Below are 25,086 nucleotides of genomic sequence, written 5' to 3'. Positions count from 1 at the left end.
CCAATAAATTAGGCTCTTAGCCTAAAAAGGAAAATTTAAAACTACCTTTGCTTAAGAAAGTTCTATTGACACTGATTATATAGATAAGCAGCTAGGAGCTACTATTTGTACTAGCTAAAAAAGAATTAGTTTCATGCATTTATCAATAGGTTGGTTGGTCCATCTGAAAGTTCTATGCATGACAGCAAATCTCGTTCAGTGTTAGCTTACGGCAAAGTTTTTACAGCATTCAGTACGAAGGATTTCCCACACATTTCAAAATGAAATTCAATTTATTTTGTTGAATTTTTCATTTAATTTTTGTCATTTTTTATTTATAAAATTTAAAAATTTCTAATTAAACAAAAAAAATACATCTTACAACTTGGTGGCTTGCTTTATAGTATATAACTTGTTTTCTTTCGTTTCTTGTTGGGAGATTTCACAATGTATAAACAAATTACAAATAATATGTATATATATTATATATTTAGCTAAACTAAATAGGAGATTGTGGAGGATGCTGGCCAGCCTGTTGCAACTTGATTGAATCTTGTTTATGCTAAAATTAAAATTGCACCGTCACCAGTTATACGTATATATATAACTAATTATATATATACTCTATTTTTAGGTTTGTTAAAAAATTAATTTAGCTAAAAAGTTTTACTTGGCTTTTATCAATTTGTATATATGTGTACATACATGTATATATGAGTGTGTGGGTGGATAAATTTTTCTTTCATATTCGTCTCGATGATGTTTTTAATCAGGTTTTGTTTATAAGATTTGGAATACTTCATTAAATAATATTTACACAACAGCAAAAATAGCATAAAATTTGAGCACAATTTGTTGTTAAATTTTACATCTTAAGTTTTTAAAATAATTTTTTTAAGAGCTGTTGGTGTTTTCTTTACTTATTTCTTTTCGACTAAGTCTAAAAACTCTAAATTCGAACTTAGAGAAATATTTTTATAGTACAATTTATATAATTATTTTTCATTTATTTGCTTTACACACACAATTATATATATCTGTATATAAATAATTATTTTAGATGTATATTTTTTATAGCTACTCTGTACATTAGTTTATATATATTTATATCATTTATAAATATATTTGCTTTATATATATCTGATGTGGGTCTTAATCAAATACTTTTTTACACTGTTTATGATATGCGTGCATTTAATTTTTAACTTTTTAAGAATTTTTGTTTTATGATTATGATTTGAGAAGCTTCTGTTATTTTTTTTTTTTTAAATTCATGATATGCAGCGCAAAGTTTTTCATTTGGTACAAAGCGAAAGAAAATTTCAAGAAAAAACAAAACAACAAAATTGTATCTTAAACATTAAATATATGGGTATATGTATATATTCATTTTATAAAACACAACGCTTGATATTTTTATTAGCTAAGGGAATGTGCGAGCTGCTTCGGTTTCCATATGCTACAGATATATATAAATATAAATATATATATATATATATATATATATATATATATATATATATATATATATATATATATATATATATATATATATATATATATATATATATATATATATATATGCAGATAGCTTTACTTCATATCGATTTTGCTGCTATGACACATAATTAATATTTGTATACTCGTTCACGAAATGAAAAGGGTATATTAGATTTATGCAACGTACCTCTGGCTTGATCCTTTTATCGAAGCTAGGGACTTTGAAATACCTATAGGCCGTTAAGAATTTCTAGATACGCCCATCTCAGGCATATAAAAACGGGAAATACTTTATGTGCCCTTACTGAAATGCTATTGTCAAAGCTGTTAGAAGCTCGAAATTCGGAATGCATAGTCAAGCTGAGATAAAAAATATATGTATATACTTCGTCCGTTAGAGGCGTTCTAAGCCGGATGAGCAAATTGTAGGTTAGAGACCGGCAAAATTTGACAGTTAACTTGATGCAAGCTCCTGATCCGTGAACGAGCATTAGGCAGTCGGTCGCGCCCGACTGCAGCTTTCTTAGTTGCTTTATTATATTATTATTATATTTGTTTGTGAAGCACAATGTCATTTAAATGCCAATTTATTGGTACTTGGTCGGGGCTAGTTAAATATATGTATATATAGAAGTATACATATATATATATATACCACAAAATCTATGCTTTATATAGAGATATATATGTACACAAACACACGCACGCATACACGTTGATTGGGAAGACATTCGGCACACACGCACTCACACACACACACAACAGAAATAACTATCAACTTAGAGCTACAGAAAACTCAGTTAAAAACACGCACACAATGCTGGGAATTCTTGCTTCTGCTCCTTCTGCATGTCCTGCTGCTCCTGGTCCTGCTCCTGCTCCTACTTCGTCTCCTCCATCTACTGGCAAATTAGTTAACACATATATTTTAAACACAAATTGGAAGTTCTTCAGTAATTAGTTTTTAGTTGTAGTTCGTAGTTATCTGTTTAGCTATTAGCTAGTGCGCCTGCCACTTGAACTTGGACTCCATCAGCCACTGCTGTCCCTTGGAGTAGTTGCAGGGCCGCAGCAGCGGCGTGCTTGCATCATCTCGCGTGGCACGTTGCAAGCACTGGCCCGTGTTCGTGTGTCTGATCCACTTCTCCTGCAATACAGATTACGTTCGGTATCTATTTACATTGGTATGCATCCAAAACTTACCTCTGCATCGTACACCCATTCCTGATTGCCGCCCATATTGTGGCAGCGCACCATATTCACTGGCCCATTGGAGCTGGCCGCATCCAGGCACAGATCATCCGACATTATCTGCTGCCGCTTGGTATAGGCAAACACCTGATTGCCGCCGAGGCCGTGGCAATAGCTGCTGCCCACCTTCTCATTGTACTTGCGACCCATGGTGTCCAGGCAGGTTTCAGTCTCGGCATTACGTATCTATCAGAAATTTGAGTAAGCATATATATTAATAGGGGTATTCCTTAGACATCATCATATATTTATTTATTAAAGCTTTATTTAATTCACTTTTATCTAGTGATTTATCACTGTAGTTTTCGATAGGATAATAGGGTATTCCCAACTTAAATCGATCACTCAAGCCTTACCTCGCCCAGATAGTAGTAATCCAGTGGCATCAAGCTCTCTGGATAGACGTTCTCCAGATACCAGCGGAAGCTTTTGCATTGCAAACGTTCACGCAAAGCTTTACGATCGCTAACGTCTCCAGCTGAAGCTTTGCGAGCGCCTAAAGGGGTTCCAAATTGGATGTCAAAAAGAAAGACATAGAGAGAAGAGGGATACATTTTTAGTAAACTTTCAGGAGAATAACTGTAGAACATCTATGTTAGTGTGCGTGTGGGTGTTTTTTTTTTTTTTTCTTTTTTCCATTTGAAGCTACAATTGTGTTGGTTAACAGCTATATACAGAGAAAGTGCGATTAAACAAATGCAAGCAAAGGAGAGAGTGCAGAACCTTCTCCTCAAAAGATTTAAACAAAAGCCAAAAATGTGCAAATATACAAATGTAGTTAATATGGTTATACAAAGCATGCATAATAATTCATATATACTTTTCTAAATACAAAATGTAGGCAGCATATATAGCTTAAAGCTTAGAACATTAGGGGTATTCAGGTGCAACAAATTTCAATTCAACAAATTCATGGAATACCCTTAATCAAATAGAAAATACGAGCTAAAATGCGTGAATGTCGGAGAGCGGGGAAGGGACAAAAAACAGGCGTCGTGTGGGTGGGTGTGGCATTATCATTTCGAATGTTTCTTTTTCTTTTGGACAAAACAATATACAAACCAATAATTTGAAAAAATATATAGACATAACGGAACCTTCGGGAGTGAGAAGAATGGGACAAGAAAATAGACAAAGAAAAAGTTAAGAAAAACAATGGACTTATACAAAAACGGATAAGAATGTTTCAACCGGTCGTATCCGGCTGGCCAATACTCGTTCACAGGTTAGCAGGGCTTATACATATCTGAAAAAATTCCAGATGTATTTTATGCTTAAAGCTTTTCCAAGCTATCTCCAATATAGTTTTGATCTTGACTTGTCAATACGTCAATATATTTATATTCCAAATTTATTGTTATAGAAAACTTGGAATTTACTTACATAGTATATAAATTTTATGATGATTAAATTGTACGAGATTATAGATTCAATATATCAGGCCTTAAGTCTCTTAAGCGGAAAAATGGTTTGTATTCATCCAGACAGACAGACGAGCGAGCGTACAAAATGGAGGTTACACTCAACCAATATACTCTTTTCACTTCGTGAACGAGTATACACAGAAAACACAATTAAATAAATACACGGGGTGAGCTTTTAAAGGGGTTCTTGTGGGGGTGATGGGTGGGTTTTGGTTTAATACTTGGCCATGCCATATATCATATATATATATATATTATCTATATATATGAATAATAGAATATAGGTAAATTATACAATATACATATATGTGTGTAGTATATAAGACAGACAATTGCAAAATGCAGAGCGTGCTGCTTGCACAAGAAATATATAGGTATATATATAGATGAAACATATTAAACTATATATATACATATATATATATATATTATAGAGAGATATAGAGAGAGAGAGACAGAAAAAGAGTGAGGCAGAAAAGCAGGTGAGAGAGACAGACAGATAGAGTGAAATTGCATTCAGCGAGAGTTTTATTTGATTTTGTTCTAGTTGTTGTTCGTTAACCTGGATAAAAACTGTAGTAGAACTCTTTCCAGTCGTCCAGCCACACCTCGACCAGACGCGCATTGTTATGATTAACAATCTCCGTCGTACCGCCCGGGAAGGTATATGGGGTTGATTTACGAAAGACATGACCGACACGGGAACAGGGCGCTATCTCAAGCAGGCCGCCGCACATCCAAACCTGGACACAGGGGCACCAATAATCAGTCAAGAGTTCAGTTAGTCGGGCAGAGTTATCATGAAAGTGGGGTTAAGGAGAAAGAAAGAAAGAGAGAGAGAGAGAGTAAGTGATAGAGAGGGAGAGATAGAGTTGTACACATATATATTCAGTAATAGAGCTGGGCCAAGCGCAAATATTGATTGAGTTGGAGCTGTACCTAGGGAGCTGAAAAAGGCAGAGAGGGATGGGTAAGCAGTTGGGTATAGAGGTCACTTAATAATTAGCTTAACGAATTAGGTTACTCTTTGAGTGCAATACATCATAGAGTATGTTGTATATGCAACTATGAAACACTCGCTACTCGCTATAGCTAGTTATAGCTAGCAGCAGCTGTACTAAGCGAGTATGAATTGACTCATAACGAGTAGCCAATCATAGCTAAAAGTGGCGAGTAGCTAGACGTTGAAGCTGTATAAGCAGAGACGCATAACGAGTACCTCTAACGAGTAGTTGTAATAAACAACCAACGAGTACTTATAGCGAGTAGGTTAAAATAAGTAAGCGATTTGTAACGAATAGCAATAAGCGAACAAGCTTCATAGAGAGTAAATCTCAACGAGTAACTGTTACTCGTTATGAGCAGCCGCGAAGCAAAGCAGGCAAAACTCTATAAGCCGGGTTCAATGCTGCAACGAGAATGGCCAAAAGGTGAGTCCAACAATCCTAGCCAAGAACGAGAGAGAGAGAGGGAGAGAGAGAGACGCCTACAAAAATGTAACAAATAAACTTATAGAAAATAAATTGCAAAAAATTATATATTACTTAAAAAAAAAAAACTTAGGTGTAAAAACTAAGCACTAGAATATGAAATACCAATTCGTGTAAAAATACATAAATATTAAAATTAAGTTTAGTTTAGCCTAAGTTAAAGGAAAATAGTACTCAGTGTTAGATGAGTGTTATGATTAATGTATTATTTGTATTATCCAAAATTTTCTGTTTTGCTTTCTTTGTATTTTGGTTAGTTTTCAGTTAATAACAAAAGGTTCGCGCTTGGCTGTTGCCCTTGGCGTCTCGTTTAGACAAATATTTACGAAACATTTAGAATATAAATGAAGAAAATTTAAAAATTAAACAAATCCATATTTATCAATATACTAATTATGATCATTACCAAATTATAAAATATATATGCCGGATTTTTAACATTTGGTTAAGCGACGACAGAGGCAGTAGCTTTTCTTTGTAGTTTAGTATTACATTATATTCTGTGTGTGTTACGATACATTACATAAAATGCATGTAGTATATATAGTTAGCTAGTTATATATATTTTATATATGTGTATATATTTCAATATATTGCTCAGATGTTTTGTTAATTATGCTCAAAATAATGTTTATGGTTTGTTTTTCTGGCATTGTGTTTTGGTGTTGTTCTATGTGTTTTAGTATTTTTAGTATATTGTAGCGCGTCTGTATGTTGGTTGGTAACTGTTTTCAAAATATTCTTGCAGTTGTGGATATTCATTTCCTGTAAAATATATACTGTAGCTATATGTTTAGCCAATTTAGATAAAAAAAAATTAAAAAAAAACTTTTGTATTGTTTTCTTTTTCTTCATAAAGTGAAAATCTTGAATTAAGTTATTGTGAACAAATTATACTAAAATAAAAACTAAAGTATATATTTATAATGAAAATGGAGAAGTTTTACCAGATTTTAAATGATTATCGTATATGTAAAGAAAATATATACTCATATACTATGTACACTACTCACAATCATAATACCATATATATATTTTCCATATCTGCAAAAATATTTTAAATCCGGCAAGCCGAAACGAATTCTTTGGTCTTGGGTTAATTTTGTTCTTAGTATTTATTTTTTATTTTTTTTTTTTTTTTTGTATTCTTTGTTTAGTAACAAGTGAAAGCCAATCAAAATATGTATATAAAAATTCAAGTGTTAGATGCGCATTAATAGTATTTAATAATATATTGAATTGAATTTAGTGTGGTATAAGTTTTGTTGTATTTTGTCAATGTAAATCTTGGTTTTTGTATTTTCGGTATTTTTTTTAGCGAACCTGTGCTCATTGCATAATAGAAATCACGCCACTCGTCCAGCCATACCTCGGCCACCCGCGCCGCATTATGCAGCACAATTTTGGCCACGCCTCCCGGGAAGGTGTACGGCGATTTGTCACGGAACACGTGACCCACATGCGAGCAGGGTATAATTTCTAAAATGCCACCGCATTGCCATATCTAGAGAGTTGTCACAGAATTTGGTATTTTTTTTAGTGTTTCGTTGTTTGTGATTTGATTTTTTAATTTTAGAAATAATATTTAGAAAATAAAACATATATTAAAAATTAAGATATGACTCAAATCAGGCGTAGAGTAAATGAAAAATGATAAATAATAATAATTAACAATATTATTATTATAATGATTATATGATAAATGTAGGCAAATGGGCAACACTTTTTTTTATAATTTTTTGCGGCTTGGCTTGGTAGCTGTAAGAACGAATAGAAAAACGATAGAAGGAAAATAATTCAGTGTGTTTGGTCTTACTCGGAATGACATTTCCAAATTTTCACCGCCCCAGATGTCCATGCCCTCGTCGTAGGAGCCAATCTCATAGAAGTATTCCTTGTCGATCGAGAACAATCCGCCAGCCATAGTCGGCGTCCTCAACGGAGCTGTGCGATCGTTATTCCGTCTCGCCATCTCACGCTGCGGCACACGATACCTGAACGAACAGAAAATTCAAATAGAATCCAATGTAAAATATTGATAAAATTGATAGAAAGCCCTTTTTGAGGATAAGCATAAAGAACTATGGTTCAGTTACCCCTTAACTTATCATTTTTATGATAAAGAGTTCTTCAACACAGAATTCCATCTCAATAAAAGCTCGTCTACATTACAAACACAAATGAGAGTCTATATGTATAACTAAGTTTATACTGAGTGAAACCCATAGTAGTACTAGCACGCACCATCTGAAGTTGAGCTTCCAGTTGAAGCCGCCCCACGTCGAGTCCGAAGCGGTTATATACTCAAACGTGTCGTCCGAGATGACATCAATGATGGGGCAGACGACGGTGCGACGATTTTGCACGATGCGAGCGAGCAGAGGCTCCAGCCAGCCCTCAGTGCATTCGCAATGGGCGTCCAGGAAGGTGATCACCTCACCTGTCACATGCTCAGCGCCGAGCAGGCGAGCGCGTATCAGGCCCGAGCGTTTCTCCGTGCGCAGCACAAACGTACGCACAGGTAACTTGGCCACATAATCCTCCAGCTGTTTGCCAAGGAAGTCTGAAGTAGTTAAGTGAAACATTTAAATAGATGAACACTTATCAAAATACTGAATATACAACAAAACCCTTAAATAACTAAATGCAATAGTTTCAAGCGCCAGTGCGAGGGAGATGGAGAAACATTCGTACAATTTAAGCAGGCAACAAGACTTACGCACGCCTTCGAGCATGCACGCACACTTGAATCCGCCTGTACATGCATAAGCAATAAAGTGCTTGTATTGCTTATGCATGTGTATTTGTGTGCAAGCTCCAAGGAGTTTTTTCACAAGCGCACTAACACTTGAATACTCCATACAAAAATAATCAAGCATAGCTAACGACAACGAAGCTTTGCTGCTTATGCATGTGTGCATTTGAGAGAGCAACCAAAAGAGAGCAAGCAACAACAAAGTAATGTAGCGGGACCATAGAGGAGAGAGAGCAGCCAACTCGCTCACACTAAGTCCCAATGGCACTCAAGTTCCGTTGTGCATTGCGAGTGCATGAAGACATCATGAGAGGCAACTATGCAAATACGAACCAGAGGAGCGGCGAGATGAAGAAAAGTTTGTTCTAGCTGCCACAACTAAGTACATTCATATGTATGTATATAATGCTCTAGGTTTCGTTGCTTACCTCGCTCACTGGCATCGTCCACCAATATGATCTCCTTTAGTAGAGAGCGCGGCGAGCGATTGATGACGCTCCAAACTGTGCGCAATAGGGTGGTCCACGCCTCATTATGGAAGACAATAACTATTGAAGTCGTAGGCAGCTTTGAAGGATAGTGCTTGTGACGGCAGCTAGAAAAGAATAATGATAAGGTTTATTAAAATGATGAATTAGTAAACTAAACTATTCACTCATTCTTTTAACTGCTAACCAGTTTAGCTACAGAATATTCTCTCCTTTCCGCACACTTACTTCTCATGCCGCACATCTGTTAGCGAGCGATTCAATGAGATCATATCGCTGGCCAATAGATTGAATTGATTCTCCTTGAACTTCTCCTTCATGAGATCCTTCATATCGGCGGGTATTTTGACGGGTTTGCCCATTTCGCCGGGTTTACCCCGAGACTCTCGCACTGTGGGTGCTTGGAACCATTTCTTTAAGACAACACTGCGATAGGTCATCGAAATGCCACCGGAGACAAAGCCCTGACCCATTATGGGTGCCGGACCACCGCCATTATCCTCGCCATCCAGTGATTTCTCGGTATTTATTTCATTGTCATTAACGAGCTGATTGTCGTCCGCCAAACGCTCAGCGTTGGGCAGCTAGAAAGGGATGGGCAGAGATATAACAGTTTATGACAGTTCCTTTATATGCGATATATCATTAGCTCACCTCAACATCGTATTCGCCGGCTCGCCTGCAACGCCAGCCATCTTTACCGATGCAGTCCGAATAACGGGCAATGAGGACAAAGTCAAAGATGACCCAAACCAATGAGGTGAGCAGGACAATGCGACAGGTGTTTGAGCGCATGCGTCCGCGCATTTTGCGTGTAAATGTTTGCAGCGTCATGTTAACTCTATATATGTATATGTGTGAATGCTGTGCGCTTGTCAAACTGTCAAAGTTTGACCTTTATTAACTGTACAAAGTTTCAATTGCCAGACAAATTTGATTTATTTACTGTCAGTCGTTCAGTATAGCAGCAATCAGCTTTTGTCTGTTTCGGACGTAGCTCAACTCAATGCTCGTTCATGTTAACTGGTTGCAGCAATCTGGTTTTGTCTGTCATGCTTGGCTACCATTGATTAACACTCATATTATCGCGCTGTTAAGTTGAGTGCTAAGGATATGTGAATGTTGTTGTCGTAAATGTAAACAGTATAGAACTTTTCTGATCAGACTTTTGGTTAACACGCGCTGCTCTTCCTATGAATTGCTATTATTTTTTCGTTGCTGCTATTGCTGCTGTTGTTGTTTTGGCACATTTGTGTAGCAGTCGCACTCTCTCTCTCTCTCTCCCTCTGTCTCTTTCTCATGCTACGCAGAGTCAAGCGGCTGCTGCTTTTGTTGTTGGTGTTGCTTAACTAGTTGCCCCCCTTGTGGCATCCTCTCCGGTGCACTCCAGTCCCCTCGACACCCGCTGCCAGCTCATAGCCCCACCAATAACCAGTTTGTTGCTCGCCTCTTCCTCTTCCTTTTATGTGTCTCCAAAAGACCTTGAGAAACCAGTCAACTGTAAAGAAAGCATACAAAAATCAACATTAACAAAAATTCGACAAGAGAAACAACAAAAAATACCATAAAACTATAATTTATGTATGTAAATATATGTCTAAAGCGAAAATGAAAGTTTTATTCGTTGAGATTACGAGTTTTTGGTCACACAATAAATTGTTACCTCTTTGTTCAGTGACGAACTCAACTTGAAATATGACTTGCAAATATTTTCGTTTTCAAGCCAAACTTGAATCCAACAATTAGTATTGTTTTTAAAGAGCAATTGTGTCATGCACATATTTTTAAAAATATCAATAAATCTTATAAGACCTTTCCAATTGTAGCGCAGAAACCAATTCCAATACGAATACTTTCAAACAACAAAAATACAATCTGTTAAAAGCTTATACTGCTGTTAACTAACAGTGCGCATTAATCCTATGGGATCCTATGTAAAAGTCCAATTGTAAAATACGGAACAATACATCTCAACAATATACATATAAATTTATATCAACAATTTTCCACTGATACCATAAAGCTTTTTGTAAAGCTGTTATCTGTTTGCTTAGCTGTTAGCTAACAGTACATATTTATCTTATAAGACTGTATGAAATGCTCAAGTTCCAACTAACTGTAAAGTGCTAACGCAATAGGAATTTCTCCCCTAAGCTTATCGCAAAAATTTGCTACCGTGATTTCCTGGAATTTTTCCCAGCTGCAAATTTTGTGTCAATAAATTGAGTACAATGGAGAAAAAAGACACATTCAAGTGGCATTTTCTCTAATGTCAGCTCAAACCACAAAATCCTCAGAAGCATTTTACGAAAAAGGAGGAAGAAAAAGAGACACAAATTGGTACCCAAATTCCGTTGACAAAGGTCATAGTCGCAGCGCTCCTAAAAATGCCACAATACAACAGCAGCAACAAAAACAATTTGTTAAAACAGACTAACGGAAACCGGCACCAAAAACGAGATTTCAGTGGCGACTCGAATCATGTGAAAATTTTACAACGTAGGCTTCTAGACTCCAAATATACCCTATAAAAGTAAGCGAATTATGTTTAACATTAACATTAAACTAGAGTCCATATTTAACATTAATTGTTAAGTAAGTTTACAGTTTACAGTCTGTTTATAAATTTCCTTAACTGTTCCATCAACTATCAGAGCAGCTTTAAGTATGTTTGTACATACATACATATATCATCTGTTAATAATAGAGATGAAATTGAAAATATCGAATAAGATTTCCATGCATCCAATAGGAGCTCCAGTGCATCAATGGGTATCACGAAAAAGCGCAACAACTCTTAACGGTATTTTTTTCGTCTTCTTTTTGCGCACATAACATGCATTTGAATCATTCATAAGGCATGCGACGAGTGCCAAAGCTGCGCCTAGATAGCATGATAGGGCAGTGCAAGCGAGAGAGATTGATGCATAGAGTGAGGAATGGGAGGGAGAGCGGGTAGGCGTAAGCGCATTCCAAACCAGTTTCCCATAGCACGATGCACGCACACGTCAAGCGCTTGTGGAGAGGCCACGCGAGTGAAAGAGATGCAAAGAGACAGACAGGAGTGAGGAGAGGGCGGTTAGTTGAAAGGGCAAAGCTGTTAAAATATGCAGTTGCATGTGCAGAGCAGCGAATGATGAGGAGAGCAGCAGAGCGAGCGGGGCAGAATAACGAAGTGGCAAATGACAGCCAGAGCTAGCAGCGTTGCCAGAGTGTCCTTCAGTGTGCGCCACAGGACAAGCTGTCAATAATGCACCCAATAACAAAGATACAAAACGGGATTTTGAGCTGTTCACGGAAAAGACAATATTGTAAATGTATATAAAAATAAATTACAATATTAATAAAAACGGCATTAATTAAAATATCATAAATAATTTTGTTCTCTTTTTTTTTTAACTTTTTTATAGGCATTCTTTAATTTTGCTGCAATAATTTTTTACAGTGTATATACATTCATATGAATGTCTGACCGAGCAATTTAATAATTTTTGCAAAAGCTTTTTGTGTAATGCTGCTGTCACATTTCGTTTAATATATTATTTACAAAATGCTTTCAAATAAACAGTATTTAAAATATTCATAAAAACATATAAAAAGTATTTCAATTAATCAATCCAGTTATTTTTTGTTGTGCTTTAATTTATGAATAATTTATGCAACAATTTTACGCAGTCGTGAATCAAACTCAATAAATTATTCATGTGTAGGATTTGTATAGGAAACGGTAAATGATAAACGAAATTATAATTTGAATTCAAATTAATTGAAATGTCAAAAATGTGCGAGTGCTATTGTTAGGCGTGCATACATTTAGAGCACCCACTGTAGCAGGCAGCACATGAAAGTAAAAGGTCTTCAACTGTTAGACAACGCCTGTTAATTGGACTGTTAATCAACAGCTAATCACTGCTAACAGGCATGTGCAACAGATAAACATCTAATTTTCTGCTGTAATCAATGCAAACAGCTTATTGGTTCTTATGCTATTAACGTTAAAAATATTAATAAAGACCCATTTATCACCTAATTATAATTCAATTCAAATCAATTGAGGCAATGCAGCTCAACACAAAAACGACAAATCAGCAAATGCTCTACACACAGCGAGAACAACAATATTAACAGCCTCAATGTAAACAGCCGCAGTGTAACAGAGTGTGAGTGTAAGAGAAAGAGAGCGAACGTGCACTTGTGTGTGTGTGTGTGTGTGTGTGGGCGCCGTTTGTGAGCTGCCGCTGTCGCTGCCGCAGCCGCTGCTGCTGTTTTGATTTGTGTTTGTCGCGTTTTCTCCTTTTCACTTTGATTTTGGCATTGGTGTAAGAGTTTTTGTCTGTGTGCTGATATGCTCTTGTTGTTCAACATTCAATTTTAGTAACAAAGTTTTGCTAGCAACGCTGCATAGCGTGCGTAAATTAAATTTTGTATTTTAATTAAAAGTCGCACAGCGCGGCGCACAGTGTTTCGGAAAGCTGTCAAAGTGTAATAAATTGAAACGACACCACGTCGTGCTGCTGTGCGCTCACACACACCAGCACAAACATCTCACCCAGCATAGACTCTCGCTGTCTGGCCCCCTCTAGCGTTCTCACTCTCTCTGCTACACTTCGTAACGGCGCTCTGGACATACTGAGCGCGGCGGAAGCAAAGTTTTTTTTTTTTTTTTAAGAGAGCGACGACTGTTTCTAGAGCTGTTTATGGCTACTGATAAGCGTGTCTGGTGTAGGCGTGCTACACTGTACACGTGTGTATGTGTAAGTGTGCGTGGCACTTGTAGCACACTTTGACATGTTTTTGCTTGTTGAGTGTGCGGCGCTCACTTTAAACGCCCCACAACAATTAATTTGATGAAAATCTGTGTCAATTTCATGTGAAAAGCTTTGACGCCCAAGATAGCAGCACATAAAATGAATTACTTCAGATATTTATTGGAAAGGGAAGTAATGAAAATTACTGATATTGTATTCTTGAATTCTTTGTGCTAAAGGCTAAAATAACTCTAATTACGTTTTATCAGCCACATCCGCCGCTTAAAGCTGTTAGCGAGATTTCAGCCATATGGACAACACTGAAACATCGCTGTAACGTGGTGACAACTGAGCAGTAAATAACAGTTTAAAAAAAAGCTGTTTTAAAGCTATTTGAGCAATTTATTAATGAATTGGCGAGTTGGCAAGTTGGCAAAGGTCGCGTCAAGTGGCTGTCGGCTTGTTTTACAACAACACAACAACAATAACAACAACAACAGCAGCAGTTACAAATGAAATTGTAACAGAAAATGCAATTAAGCGGCGGAAAACAAAAAGCACAGTGAAACACAACCATTCGCAAATGTCAGAAATTAAGCTCAATTAATGAAAATGTCAAATTGTGTAATTACAAAAAAAATTAAAAATTTAATAGTTGCAGCGACTAGAGGCCCCTGAACGACGATTATGATGACGGTCAACTGGTTCCCATGGTACGAATAAAGCCAAATTATGTGAAATTAACATGAAATCAGTAAATTAATGAAGCTGTGCCTCTGTCTCAATCCCCTATTACAATTTTCAGATATGCCCCACATAATAGATATACAACGTAAATTTCCCTTTAAAATATACCTATGCACAGCTCAAACAGCTCGATTCATCTGCCACAAACACATGTGTATGTATATACTTATTTATAACATCACAATCCACAATCAGTTCCACTACTTACAATCCACATTGATAAATGTCCTGCAGTAGTTCAGCATCATAAATCCAAACTAAATTTCTCACATGCTTGATATCACCTTTATGAATTCCATGCCCACAATTTATTATTGCAACAACAAATGCAGCACACAGGCACACACACACATTCCACATGCCAAACGCATTCACACACAAATAAATTCATCATTCGAATGCTGCCGCCAGCGAGCTACCAAAATAAATCACTGGGCTGTTAAGCCGAGCGCAAAACACATTTTGTATAATTAAGCACGCGCTGAGAAACACAAACACAGGCACAAGCGCACATGCACACAAGCGCAAACAACACCACAAATGGGGAACAAAAAAATCCCACATAAAAATACCGCTCTTTGGGTGAGAGCAAAAACACATCAAAAGCCGCACCCGCATGCATTCAGTAGCCTACATTAGGCAGAGCGAGGGAGATAGAGACAGTGAGAGACGCAGAGTGCGACTGCATTGGCTGGCCCTGCACTTGGCGCGTTTCAATGATCCGTGATGGCCAAACGCCAGATGAGGACAAGCTGATCCGCCTATTGTTGGAGAGCAGAAGAGCGGGGGGAGCGAGAGCAGAGAGCACGCACACAAATAAAATTAATTCAGTTACTTGCTGCTGGCAATACACAGTGCTACAAATTATGTCTATAAATACACACAGAGAGTCACAAGCACACACACACACACACAAGCATATGAGAGCTCAAACACGTTCTACTTTAAGCGACGCATCGTCTTTGGCGCAACGGGTTAATGAACTGCGCTTTGATAATAAAAATAATAAAATGTTAATTCGCCAACCGGCTCTTATCGAACATTGATTAGCTTTACTACATCTAAATGTATTCTGACTCTGAACAAGCTAACGGATCAGCTGTGCGATAAAAATTAAATGTGGGTTAGAGAGAGTGAGAACAAGAGAGGAAGATCGGAACTACAAATTCTAAAGCTTGTTTTTCATATCAATATCAAATAGTAGATTTACGGTAGGTAAACGCTGTTTTCCCTGAATTCCAGCTTACTATTTCTAGCAACGTGATGTTAAAGATCTTACTACTTGAATAATGATAGCAATTGGCTATAAAATAACGTTAGTTAAACAAAGTTTGTTGTCTCTATAAATAAGATTCTGCGAATTCTCAAGTCACTGTTCTCAAGTGTTTCTATCTTAAAAAACTCCACATTCATTTTTAGGTTATTAGGTTCTAGTCTCACTTTAGATATCGTACCATAAGCTTTAATATGATAGTGTTAAGAACTTCAAGAATAAAACACATACCCCTAATAAGTACGTTCCATAAATAAGTAAAGCTGCAAACCAAAAGCTGTGCAAATTAACGAAATTTTATTTACAAATGAAAACAAATATAAGAAAAAGCTGTTTAAATTGTTGCCCATTTTTATCCATATATATACATATATACATACATATATACAGTAAATGAGCCTATTTGTGTCAATAAACAAAGAAATATCTCTCAGTCTTGGCTTAAATTCCTCAAATGACGAAGAGATCCTAAAATGGAATCGAATACATTTATAACACTTAGCTAATTTACTATATAACAGGTAAGCTCATAAAAAAGCTCTTCGAAACTGTCGCGACATAAGGCTAAAAATCTGTTTTCTCCTGCGAAAGTCAGCTCTACTGAATCAAGAACAACTTAATCATCATCGTCATCATCATTATCTTTATCATTATGACTCTCTGGTCATCAGATATTCAACGCATTTGCCTTGTCTCTCATCAGCAGCTCATAAACCGAATCTTTGACACAAAACCCAAAAAAAAGGCACAAAAAAGAAAGAAGAAAACATTCCTGACACGCATTTTAATTAAAAGCAAATAGGTTCTGCAACAGAGGCTGCTACCGCTGCTGCTGCTAGGGGGATGGGGGTGGTGGGTTGGCAACGGGCGCGATTGGCGCGCATACAAAAGCTTGCGCTAATTCCAACAATTTGTATGGTAAGTTGCACGAGTTTTTCATTGCAAAAAGAAGAACAACTAACCCTGATATGACACGCACAAAATACCCTATACTGTAATAAAACAGATACATGTTAGATAAAATCTTATAATATACAACTTTTCTTTTATAAATATTCGGAGCTATTATTTCCTATAAATATAAGACAATACCATGTAAAAAAAAATTCTTTTATTATAACAGTTGTTCTATACACAACATACCTCGCGTCTAAGCTTCCTGCCATAATTAAAATGCCCTCTACAATATCCCTTCGTTCTCTCTCCCTTTTACTCTCTTTAAAATGTATAACAAAGCCGCATACAGCTTCCCAATGCTCAGTGATGGGATTTTGGTATTTGGTTTTAAATATTCCCTCTGCTGTTAAATGTACCAGACAAATGGGTGTGGGCGTGGGCGGTGGGCGGTGGTCTGTACGGTTAGAAAGCAGCAAATATGCTAAGCGTCCGTGTCCAACCGTTTGCATAGCAATGAGCAATTGCCAGCGAGCGAAATTACAAAAAAAAAAAAAAAAAAAAAAAACAAAAAAAAATTAAATCCCATTGCAAAGCAAATCATTCCCTTCCTTTTTTTTACAAACATAAAAGTGTCCCAATTTTTTCGCCGTTGTTTTGTGGCATCCCAATTCGAAAAAGTTTGTTTTGCTCTATGCCTGAAGGCTGTTAACATACTCTGTAAATTGTTCCTAAACACTAATGATTACTTTCTTAAAATATATATTTAAAACATTTTCTTCCGCCTCCATTTTATATTTAAGATTGCTTTTTCCTTTTACAATGCTTTGAGGGAAACTTTTTCTCTTCGGGCTCAAGCCTTACAAAATGGAACAAATCCGCAAGCTTGAGAAAAGTTTTTCACATTTTGTTCTCTCCTACGTTTTTTTTTTCTTTTTGTGATTTGACATTTGGTCCATGGCCGTCAACGGACACCGACGACTTGACCCGCATCATTAACTTTTTTACCATGCGCTCATTACAGCATTAGAAACACTGTTTTCTCGCTTATGCGTTACAGCTAAATGCGATCAACATTAAGCGATGCGAATCATGAGTAAAGAAAGCGTTGACAATGAAATTGTGATAATGATCCATAAAAAGTTTCATATTAGTTAACAAAACAGTTAAGTTCAAATTTCTATAAACAGACTCTAAATGAAATGCTTATTATTTCAATAAAAATATATTCAGTAAATAAAATAAAAAGTTTGTGCATTTTTAATCAATGTTGGCTTTTCTGTAAGCAGTAAGCACTCGTCATAAATCACGTTTAAGCTTCTTCGCAATAATGTGCGCGCATGAACCTTAACAGCTGTTGACATCATTCGTTTGTCTTGCGGTTTTCCTAGCAACCCTCACGCATCCACACACACTCATTCCCACGCACGCACACACACACACACACGTGCATACGCACACATTCCATAATACTTGTCGTCGTCGCTCTTTAGTTGCGCCCGCTCATCTCTCTTCTCAGCGTTCGCCCTTCTTCTTCTCTCCTTTGTGGTGCCATTAAAATGTTATTTCCTTATTATTATTGCCCTCAGCGCTTAATCGTCCTGCCCAACAGCAGCGGCGGCGCCCGTCGTGGGGCACTCAACATGTGAGTGAATAGCTGTATAAGCGATTGACTCACTGACTGACTAACTGACAGATTGACTGCAATAACAATACGTGTATTGTGTATATATACACTTATGCATACATGTATGTGTGTGTATGTACATACATAAATATATTATATGTCCAGTGCGTGCCGGCGACAATGGCAACACATTTCTATGGCATGAATTTGCGTGAGACGTGGCCACGTAATCCTCAGCTTTTGTCTGTGTGTGGCGCCACGAACACACTCACACACACACATGCACTCAATCTTACCCTCACACACACAAAGACGTCCACGGCTGCTAACTTAGCAAGCGTAACAAGTATGGGTGCTCCAGTTGACGAAGAGAGTGTGACAGGTTGGATGACGAAAAGATACCCTACAATCAAAATATAAGCTACAGCATCTATAGAGACAGCATTGGAGATAGAAGTTGTGGATGAAAACAATATTTAGGATAATTCACCCAATGAAAATAAGCCAAAGTTGCCAATATATGAAGATAATGAAAATTGCATAGAACGACGATTGTCATTTAAATACCAAAGCCAAGCAATAGGTTTCTATGCATTAAGAAATAAAATTTATTTGATGCAACAATTCGATTTCCTGTCACCCAAGCCGTCTGCAGTAATTCCAAAATATTTATAGGGTATCACAAAGACCTTTTCTGCAGCTACGTCACGTGCATTATGATTACAATAAAGCAAGAGAGCAGGAGCTCGTAATGCGAATGCAAATGCCAGATCGCTTGAGTAACTAGTTTCAAAAATCGATGAGTTTTTAATGCGATTATTCTCGTCGGCTCGTCAATATGTTTGCCCTGAGGGGAACCTCTACTAAAAACATCTGAACTAATTAAAAAGTTGCGTAACTTTTCGATTACCCCTTGCCTTGGCCTATGGGTGGGACGGACATGACCCTGGGCTAGTGGCCCGCTTCGTAATTAGCCAAAGTGCAGTCGTGCGTTGCTTGGCCTCCTTTGCTTCTGCTGCTTCTTCTTCTTCTTGTTCTCTTGCGGCTCTTATCAAAGGCGAGACGAACGTCCAATCAATCTAATATATGAGAACCAGGAACTACTGACGCAAACTAGCTCATACACTTGAGTGCGAAACAATGTTAGGCGAATTCTCAAACATGATTTCAAAATGTTGTCAAGCCAAAAGGTAAAAATACCAAGACCTGGCTTGATTTTTAAATAATTAAAAAAGCAATGATGCATTTTTTGAAGACTCTTTTTGAACATTGAATAGATTAGTTTATTGAACCAGTTCTCTATTACCTTAAAAGCCTGAATACTCACTAGTTTATTCGTATCATACCCTAGATGCGATATTCTAGTACTCAGGTGGATATGTTGACTATTTCAGTCGAATGAAGGAGTAAATTATATCGATCTCTAGTTAATTTTAAGGAACTAAGGCGTATTTTAAGGAACAGGTTCCCTTTCACCTAAAAATCTTGTTTACCTTCTATTTTGTTGTCATGTTTATTCAGCTGTATATTTACACTAGTTCCTTTTAATGAACCAGCTCGCAGACCCCTAAATGTTAATTCCTGGCGCCTCGCTAAGTGAACAATTGCAACATAGTTTCCTCATCAAAACATTGTCACATTGTTAACTTTGATAGCACATATGACACACATATTTTAGCATATTAAGTGGAACTAATTACTTAATGAACACCCCTCGGGCGCCCTCTCAATATGTCGCTCTCTTTCTGGCTACGACTATCTGCAAAGATTTTTTCCGCTTGTTAGTTGCGTGGCGGCGTTTCATGCGCTAATAGTTAACAGCAGCAGCAGCAGCAGCAGCAACAACAACAATAGCAACAACAACAACAAGAACAGTGACAGCCATAGCTACAGTCATAAAACAAACAACAGTTGATCAACATTTATGTGTTCGCTACGGCTATCGCTATTTCTCTTCTGCTTCCCCTTCTTGTTGTTGTTGTCATTGCTATTGCTACTGCAACTCCAACGCTGCCAACCTTGGCAAAAATGCTGCGCTGGCTGCTGCGTTGGCGTTGGCGTTGACTACGCGTCACTGCCGCTGCTGCTGCTGCTGCTTTTGTTGTTGTTGTTATGGCTGACTTTGTTGCTGCTGTTGTAGTTGCTGCTATTGTTGTTGCTATAACTCCAGGGCTTTGTCAAGTACAGCTACGTTTGGCCCTGGGGCTGTCGCTGCTTAGGTAGGGGGCGTCGAGCAACGCATGGCTCATAAATTTCTTGCTGCTTTGCAATATGAAATATTTGCAGCATAATTGAATTAGGTATGTATATATATATAAATATATATAGGTATGTGTGTCTCTCTCGTGTGCGTTGCGCTGTAAATTTTTAATTTATGCTCATAAATAATCAAGCCTTATTCATTAGACTACATTCGAAAGACAGCAAAACAGACAAAAAGTTGAAGCAAAGAAAAGTAAAACAGAATTTTCCCTCTCGGTGTGCACATTCCCAATGCTAATGCGACTCTGTGAAGCAACTATTTTAAATCTCGAAGAGCATATTATCATAAATAATGAAGTAAGTCATGTCAAATGTGAACTGTGCATGCATATTTACATACGCAAGAAGTTTTTGATAATTCTGAAAGTCATAATATACTAGAAAGTTTCCTGAATATCAAATGTAAATTAAAGTCAGCAATGTTCAGAAAGAAAATTCAGTCGATGTAGACTTATCTATCAAATATACATTACATATAAATTAACATGTATATGTTAATATATACATCTGTATTACATCTAAATCTAATTTACTGCATATTAACATGTATATGTTAGCTTCCATGTTAAGCAACTAAAGCGCTGTTATTGCTTATGTTAACTTTAAATAGCTATAAATTCCCTCACACGTTCACATTGCAAGTCAAAATATAACACAAAGTGTCACAGCTGTTAACGTTAGCCACTCTGTAAAAGACTTACAACAACAAACCCGACAGCCGGCAGCGCGTTGTATGAAAAAATAAAAATTATTATGTGGCAATAAAAAAATGTCGTTTCTTTTGTGTGTACTCCACATTAACTACGTTTATACATTTCAATTTAATTTTTTTTTCGTTTGTGAAACTTTTTTTTGTCCGCCAAAAATAGAAACTAAAAGAGCGCTTGGAAACTTCAAAAGAAAACGATTTTTTTGGTGATCAAGTCGCAAGAGAGCAAGTGAGAGAGGCAGAGAGAGAACGAGGAGGGCAGTGGGCGGGTGGGTTTTGAGTAAAGTTCTCAAGTAACAAAGTGGCTGCTGCTAGTTGAAAATGCTGCGTAATCATTTTTCGGAAGCAAATGGACAGCAAGAACAAAGATTCAGCGAAGGAGAGGTGGGGATGGGGAAAGAAAGTAAGTCGAGTAAAAGCTGTGCAAATAAACGAAGGCGGCAACGTCAGCTGTAGATAAAAGTCGTTGCATGACTGTGTGCGTGTGGCAGTGGCTGTGTCTGTGTGAGTGGCAGACAGAGCAAACAGTAAGAGCAACAGCAGCAACAACAACAATAGCGACGAGAATAGCTTAAAAGAAATAAGGCCAATGATGCTTGTAATTGTAGCCAAAGCAGACGCCAACTTGACAACGTATTTGTTGTTGCTGCTGCTGCTGTTGTTGTTGTTACTGTTGCTGTTGCGGGCGTGCAGCTAAGGCCAAGCCAAACTCCCAAGGCAATACCACATTATAAGTACGAGGGAGAGCGAGAGAGGGACAGAGGTATGCAAAAGCACAAATGAACTCAAGTAAAAGACAAAAAAATTTAAGAAAAAATGTGCAATGTGCGAGCTTTGAAAGTGATTAACGTTTTCTGTGAGAGCCCCTAGCAGTTGTTGATGATTATGATGATGACGATGACGATGATGGCCTTCTCAACGAGAAGTCAATCAAGCAGCAACAACTAGACAAGGCACACAGAGAAGTGAAACAAAAACAGAAAAGGATGAATAGCGCCGCCTGCTGCAACGGTAAAGTGCAAACAGTGTTGGCGCAGCAGAAATAAAAGAAGCGAGTTTGCAGCCAAAAATAAGGCTAGCTTAGATTCAATACATTACTTAGCTATAAAATAAATGTTTTAGTGAAAATTGGTTGATAGGTCTGGCAAATATATTATACTTAAGCCAAATTTATGGTCATAGATTCGATGGAATAAAAGCTAAATTTATCATTCATCAAAATCAAGCCGCTAGATTTGGCTTGAAACAAAGTCAAACGCCCAACGCTTACTGCAAATTCTACTCCTTCTCCTCCTCGTAGCTGCAAGCTTTTGAATGTTAACATAAATGGTTTTCTCGCCTTTCAATTCTGTTCCATTTTCGTTTGCTTCTCATATTTTTAATGACACGCCAAAAGCAATCAAAAAATTAATAATTTTTTATCTGCCATGAACCATTTGGCTAATACCCTAACTTCTAACGGCAAATGAGCTTTAAAAATTAGTAAAGTTCTCATATTTCATTCATATTTTTTATGTGCAAAGTACCAAATGACATTTTCTACACAGTATTGTAAAAACAGCTGCAGTTGGACTGTGGGGAAATTTAGAGAGCATCACATCTGTGCCTGTGCTGCTGTAGCACTAACTGTTATTGCAGGTGCCATGTAGTAGTCTCTATATCTGTGTGTGTGTGTGTGTGTAGTTTTAGTGCCTGACTCTGAGGGGAATTTTCGCGCTTTTGATAGCTTTCTCTTGTACAACTTTGGACATTGCAACAACGATCGGGGCACATTAAATGTGGCTAGTTATCTGCTTGTGGTCAGTGCGCCATGGCCCACTTTATAGCTTCATTTGGTCAGAAAACAGCATTAGCAAGCAGCAGCAACAACAACTGGAGAAACAGGCAAGTTGGCAAAGCTGGTAAAGCTGCAGAGCTGGCCAGGCAGGCAATTAAGTACTTCGGGCTAACTGCTGGCTATAGTCGGAAAATTTCCATACACTCGGCCAAATTCCTGTATAACAGTTATTATCGATATTTGCATATGTGATATGGACTTATTTTGAAATTTCCTTGAAATTATACCTTCCACTTAGAAATTATACTTGCAGTATAAGAGTACATAATATGGGGATTTTTGTGAATGTATTAGAATATTTATTTTTCTTTATTATTTTATCCAACTTTGGGCGTACAAGCAGTTGCAAGTATATAATTATAAGTGATATCTATAGTATAGTATAGTAAACATGATAGTTTACATACATGATATTGGTATATTTATAATTTTTTAGATATTTATAACGATAATAGTTTATATAATAACTTTACAAGTACAAGTTCCAGTGTCTTTTGGTCTATCAGTATTTCTCTAAGTGTAACTGCAATAATTCGCAATGCAATCAGCACTTCCAGTACTTGCAGAGGCTCCCACAATACCGGACCACCCCACCCCATTTCACCGCTTTGATACTGCTCGCTCAGGTGGGCAAGCGATGAGGGATGAGCACTTAACATTAATTACAGCGCAAAAAGCGGCCTTAATGCATTTGGTGCCACTGTGCGCCGGCCAGTTGGTTGAGTTGATAAAAGGCAAATGGAGAAGGCAAAAAAGCAAACAAACGCATTTACAATGTCCCCCAAACGACGATAAAAGCGACTGCAAATGAGTGCCGAGCAGATAAAAGAAAAACCTGCGTCGACTAAGACACACAAACACACACAACATCAACTTAGGCGAAAAACCAACAAAAAGCTGAATTGCAACCGCTTGAATTAGAGATGAGCATCTGGTTGCATAGAGAGGTGAGAGGAGAGAAATCAGCCGCGAACCGGTTTAATTGAGCGACCTCCAATCAGAATCAAGTTCAAGACAATGCAACAAAAATACCAATGTAAACGCACTCGAAAAGAGATTAGCAATAAAAATTAACTTAAACAAAAAACCAAGAGAGAAGGAAAGAGGAGAAAAACTTTGCTTTATTTTTACCTTAAAAGTTGCGTAGTCGTCGTCGCTGATGGTGTCTCTGGCAGGGGAAATTCCTGTGAAGCACACGAAAATGTTAGAAGCAGCAGCTGAGGCAGAGCATAAAATGTGCACGCGATTTGCCCGGATTATTTACTTATTTACGCGCTGCAATTGGATGCGAGAACGCGCCCGACGCACTTTCTACAACTACAACTACAATCAGTGGTGTGTGTGTGCGTGTGTAGTAATTTTTTCTCTTTCTTATTTCGTGTAGTAGGTATCAAGTGCCTGCGCACTCAAACACAAACGCACACAATAATAGCGGTGTTTATGTATGGATGTGTGTGTGGCACTTTGCCTATTTTCTTTTATTAGTTGTCAAATCTTCACAATGCGAAATTTCTTATTTTTTTCAAAATTTAACTCACTTTGAAGCACTTAAATTTAAAAACTTTTTTTAAATTTTTTAATATTTTTTTTTTTATAAACAAACGGGTTGCTGTCGCAGCACCGGCTCGACTGCTGCCTTGGGTGTGCGTAAGTTGTATTTAAATTACTTTCGCGTGTATTTTTTGCTGGCGTACACGTCGTACGCGCCGTATTTCAACAAAAGCGCTTAATTTGTTTTTTTATTTATTTTATTAAATACATACAAAACAGACCACGCCACGCGTCCGCACCGTTTGTTGAATCAGAAAAGAATGAGTGAAAAAACCCCAACTGATTATCGATACATCGATAGAGCAGCTCTATGTTGATACAACTTGCCTGGCAGCATGTTGACAGCGCTGTAGCCCTGGTACTTTTCGCTTGGCAACATGTAGCCAGCTGCTTGGAATGGAAGAGTGTGAACAAGTGCAAGTTATGACCGCACTCCACGTAAATGTTGCGGGAAAATCAAGGAACACGCGGCCCATATGCTGATACATATGTATTTATAGCTTATACATTTGCTCATAACTTAAATCTAATCAATATTAAATACAAGAGTT

At 37.3% G+C, this 25,086-nt stretch overlaps 1 protein-coding gene across 3 annotated transcripts; it reads right to left on the bottom strand.

Moving 5' to 3' along the window:
• Nucleotides 1–271: 271 nt before the first annotated feature.
• Nucleotides 272–24,806, bottom strand: Pgant5 (polypeptide N-acetylgalactosaminyltransferase 5). 3 transcript variants are annotated; one of them, XM_089464477.1, is made up of 11 exons: nucleotides 24,523–24,806; nucleotides 24,116–24,168; nucleotides 9,542–10,385; nucleotides 9,116–9,471; nucleotides 8,828–8,994; nucleotides 7,889–8,207; nucleotides 7,461–7,638; nucleotides 6,968–7,148; nucleotides 3,087–3,226; nucleotides 2,683–2,916; nucleotides 272–2,626 (listed from the first exon to the last, which is right to left on the bottom strand). In XM_089464477.1, exons 3-11 carry the CDS (start codon nucleotides 9,719–9,721, stop codon nucleotides 2,480–2,482), a joined length of 1,902 nt encoding a protein of 633 aa, XP_089320603.1. In that variant the 5' UTR covers nucleotides 9,722–10,385; nucleotides 24,116–24,168; nucleotides 24,523–24,806; the 3' UTR covers nucleotides 272–2,479. The 3 variants fall into 3 exon arrangements, with proteins under 3 accessions (XP_089320603.1, XP_017859206.1, XP_017859205.1); XM_018003717.2 differs by lacking the exon at nucleotides 6,968–7,148 and adding an exon at nucleotides 4,717–4,897; XM_018003716.2 differs by lacking the exons at nucleotides 24,116–24,168; nucleotides 24,523–24,806 and adding an exon at nucleotides 14,591–14,739.
• Between the last annotated feature and the right edge of the window lie 280 nt (nucleotides 24,807–25,086).

Source organism: Drosophila arizonae, chromosome 3 (genome assembly GCF_054131065.1).
Source record: "Drosophila arizonae isolate 15081-1271.41 chromosome 3, UAZ_ARI_1.0, whole genome shotgun sequence".
Classification (NCBI taxonomy): domain Eukaryota; kingdom Metazoa; phylum Arthropoda; class Insecta; order Diptera; family Drosophilidae; genus Drosophila; species Drosophila arizonae.
This window is presented reverse-complemented; position numbering and strand designations above follow the sequence as displayed.

What these genes read in the sequence shown, in the direction of transcription:
- Pgant5 (XM_089464477.1), bottom strand. Translation starts at nt 9,721, where the DNA reads ATGACGCTGCAAACATTTACACGCAAAATGCGCGGACGCATGCGCTCA. An exon ending in CTATTATGCAATGAGCACAG is followed by an intron (nt 3,227 to 6,967) that starts GTTCGCTAAAAA and finishes GAACCCCTTTAG; the next exon opens with GCGCTCGCAAAGCTTCAGCT. An exon ending in ATTACTACTATCTGGGCGAG is followed by an intron (nt 2,917 to 3,086) that starts GTAAGGCTTGAG and finishes AATTTCTGATAG; the next exon opens with ATACGTAATGCCGAGACTGA.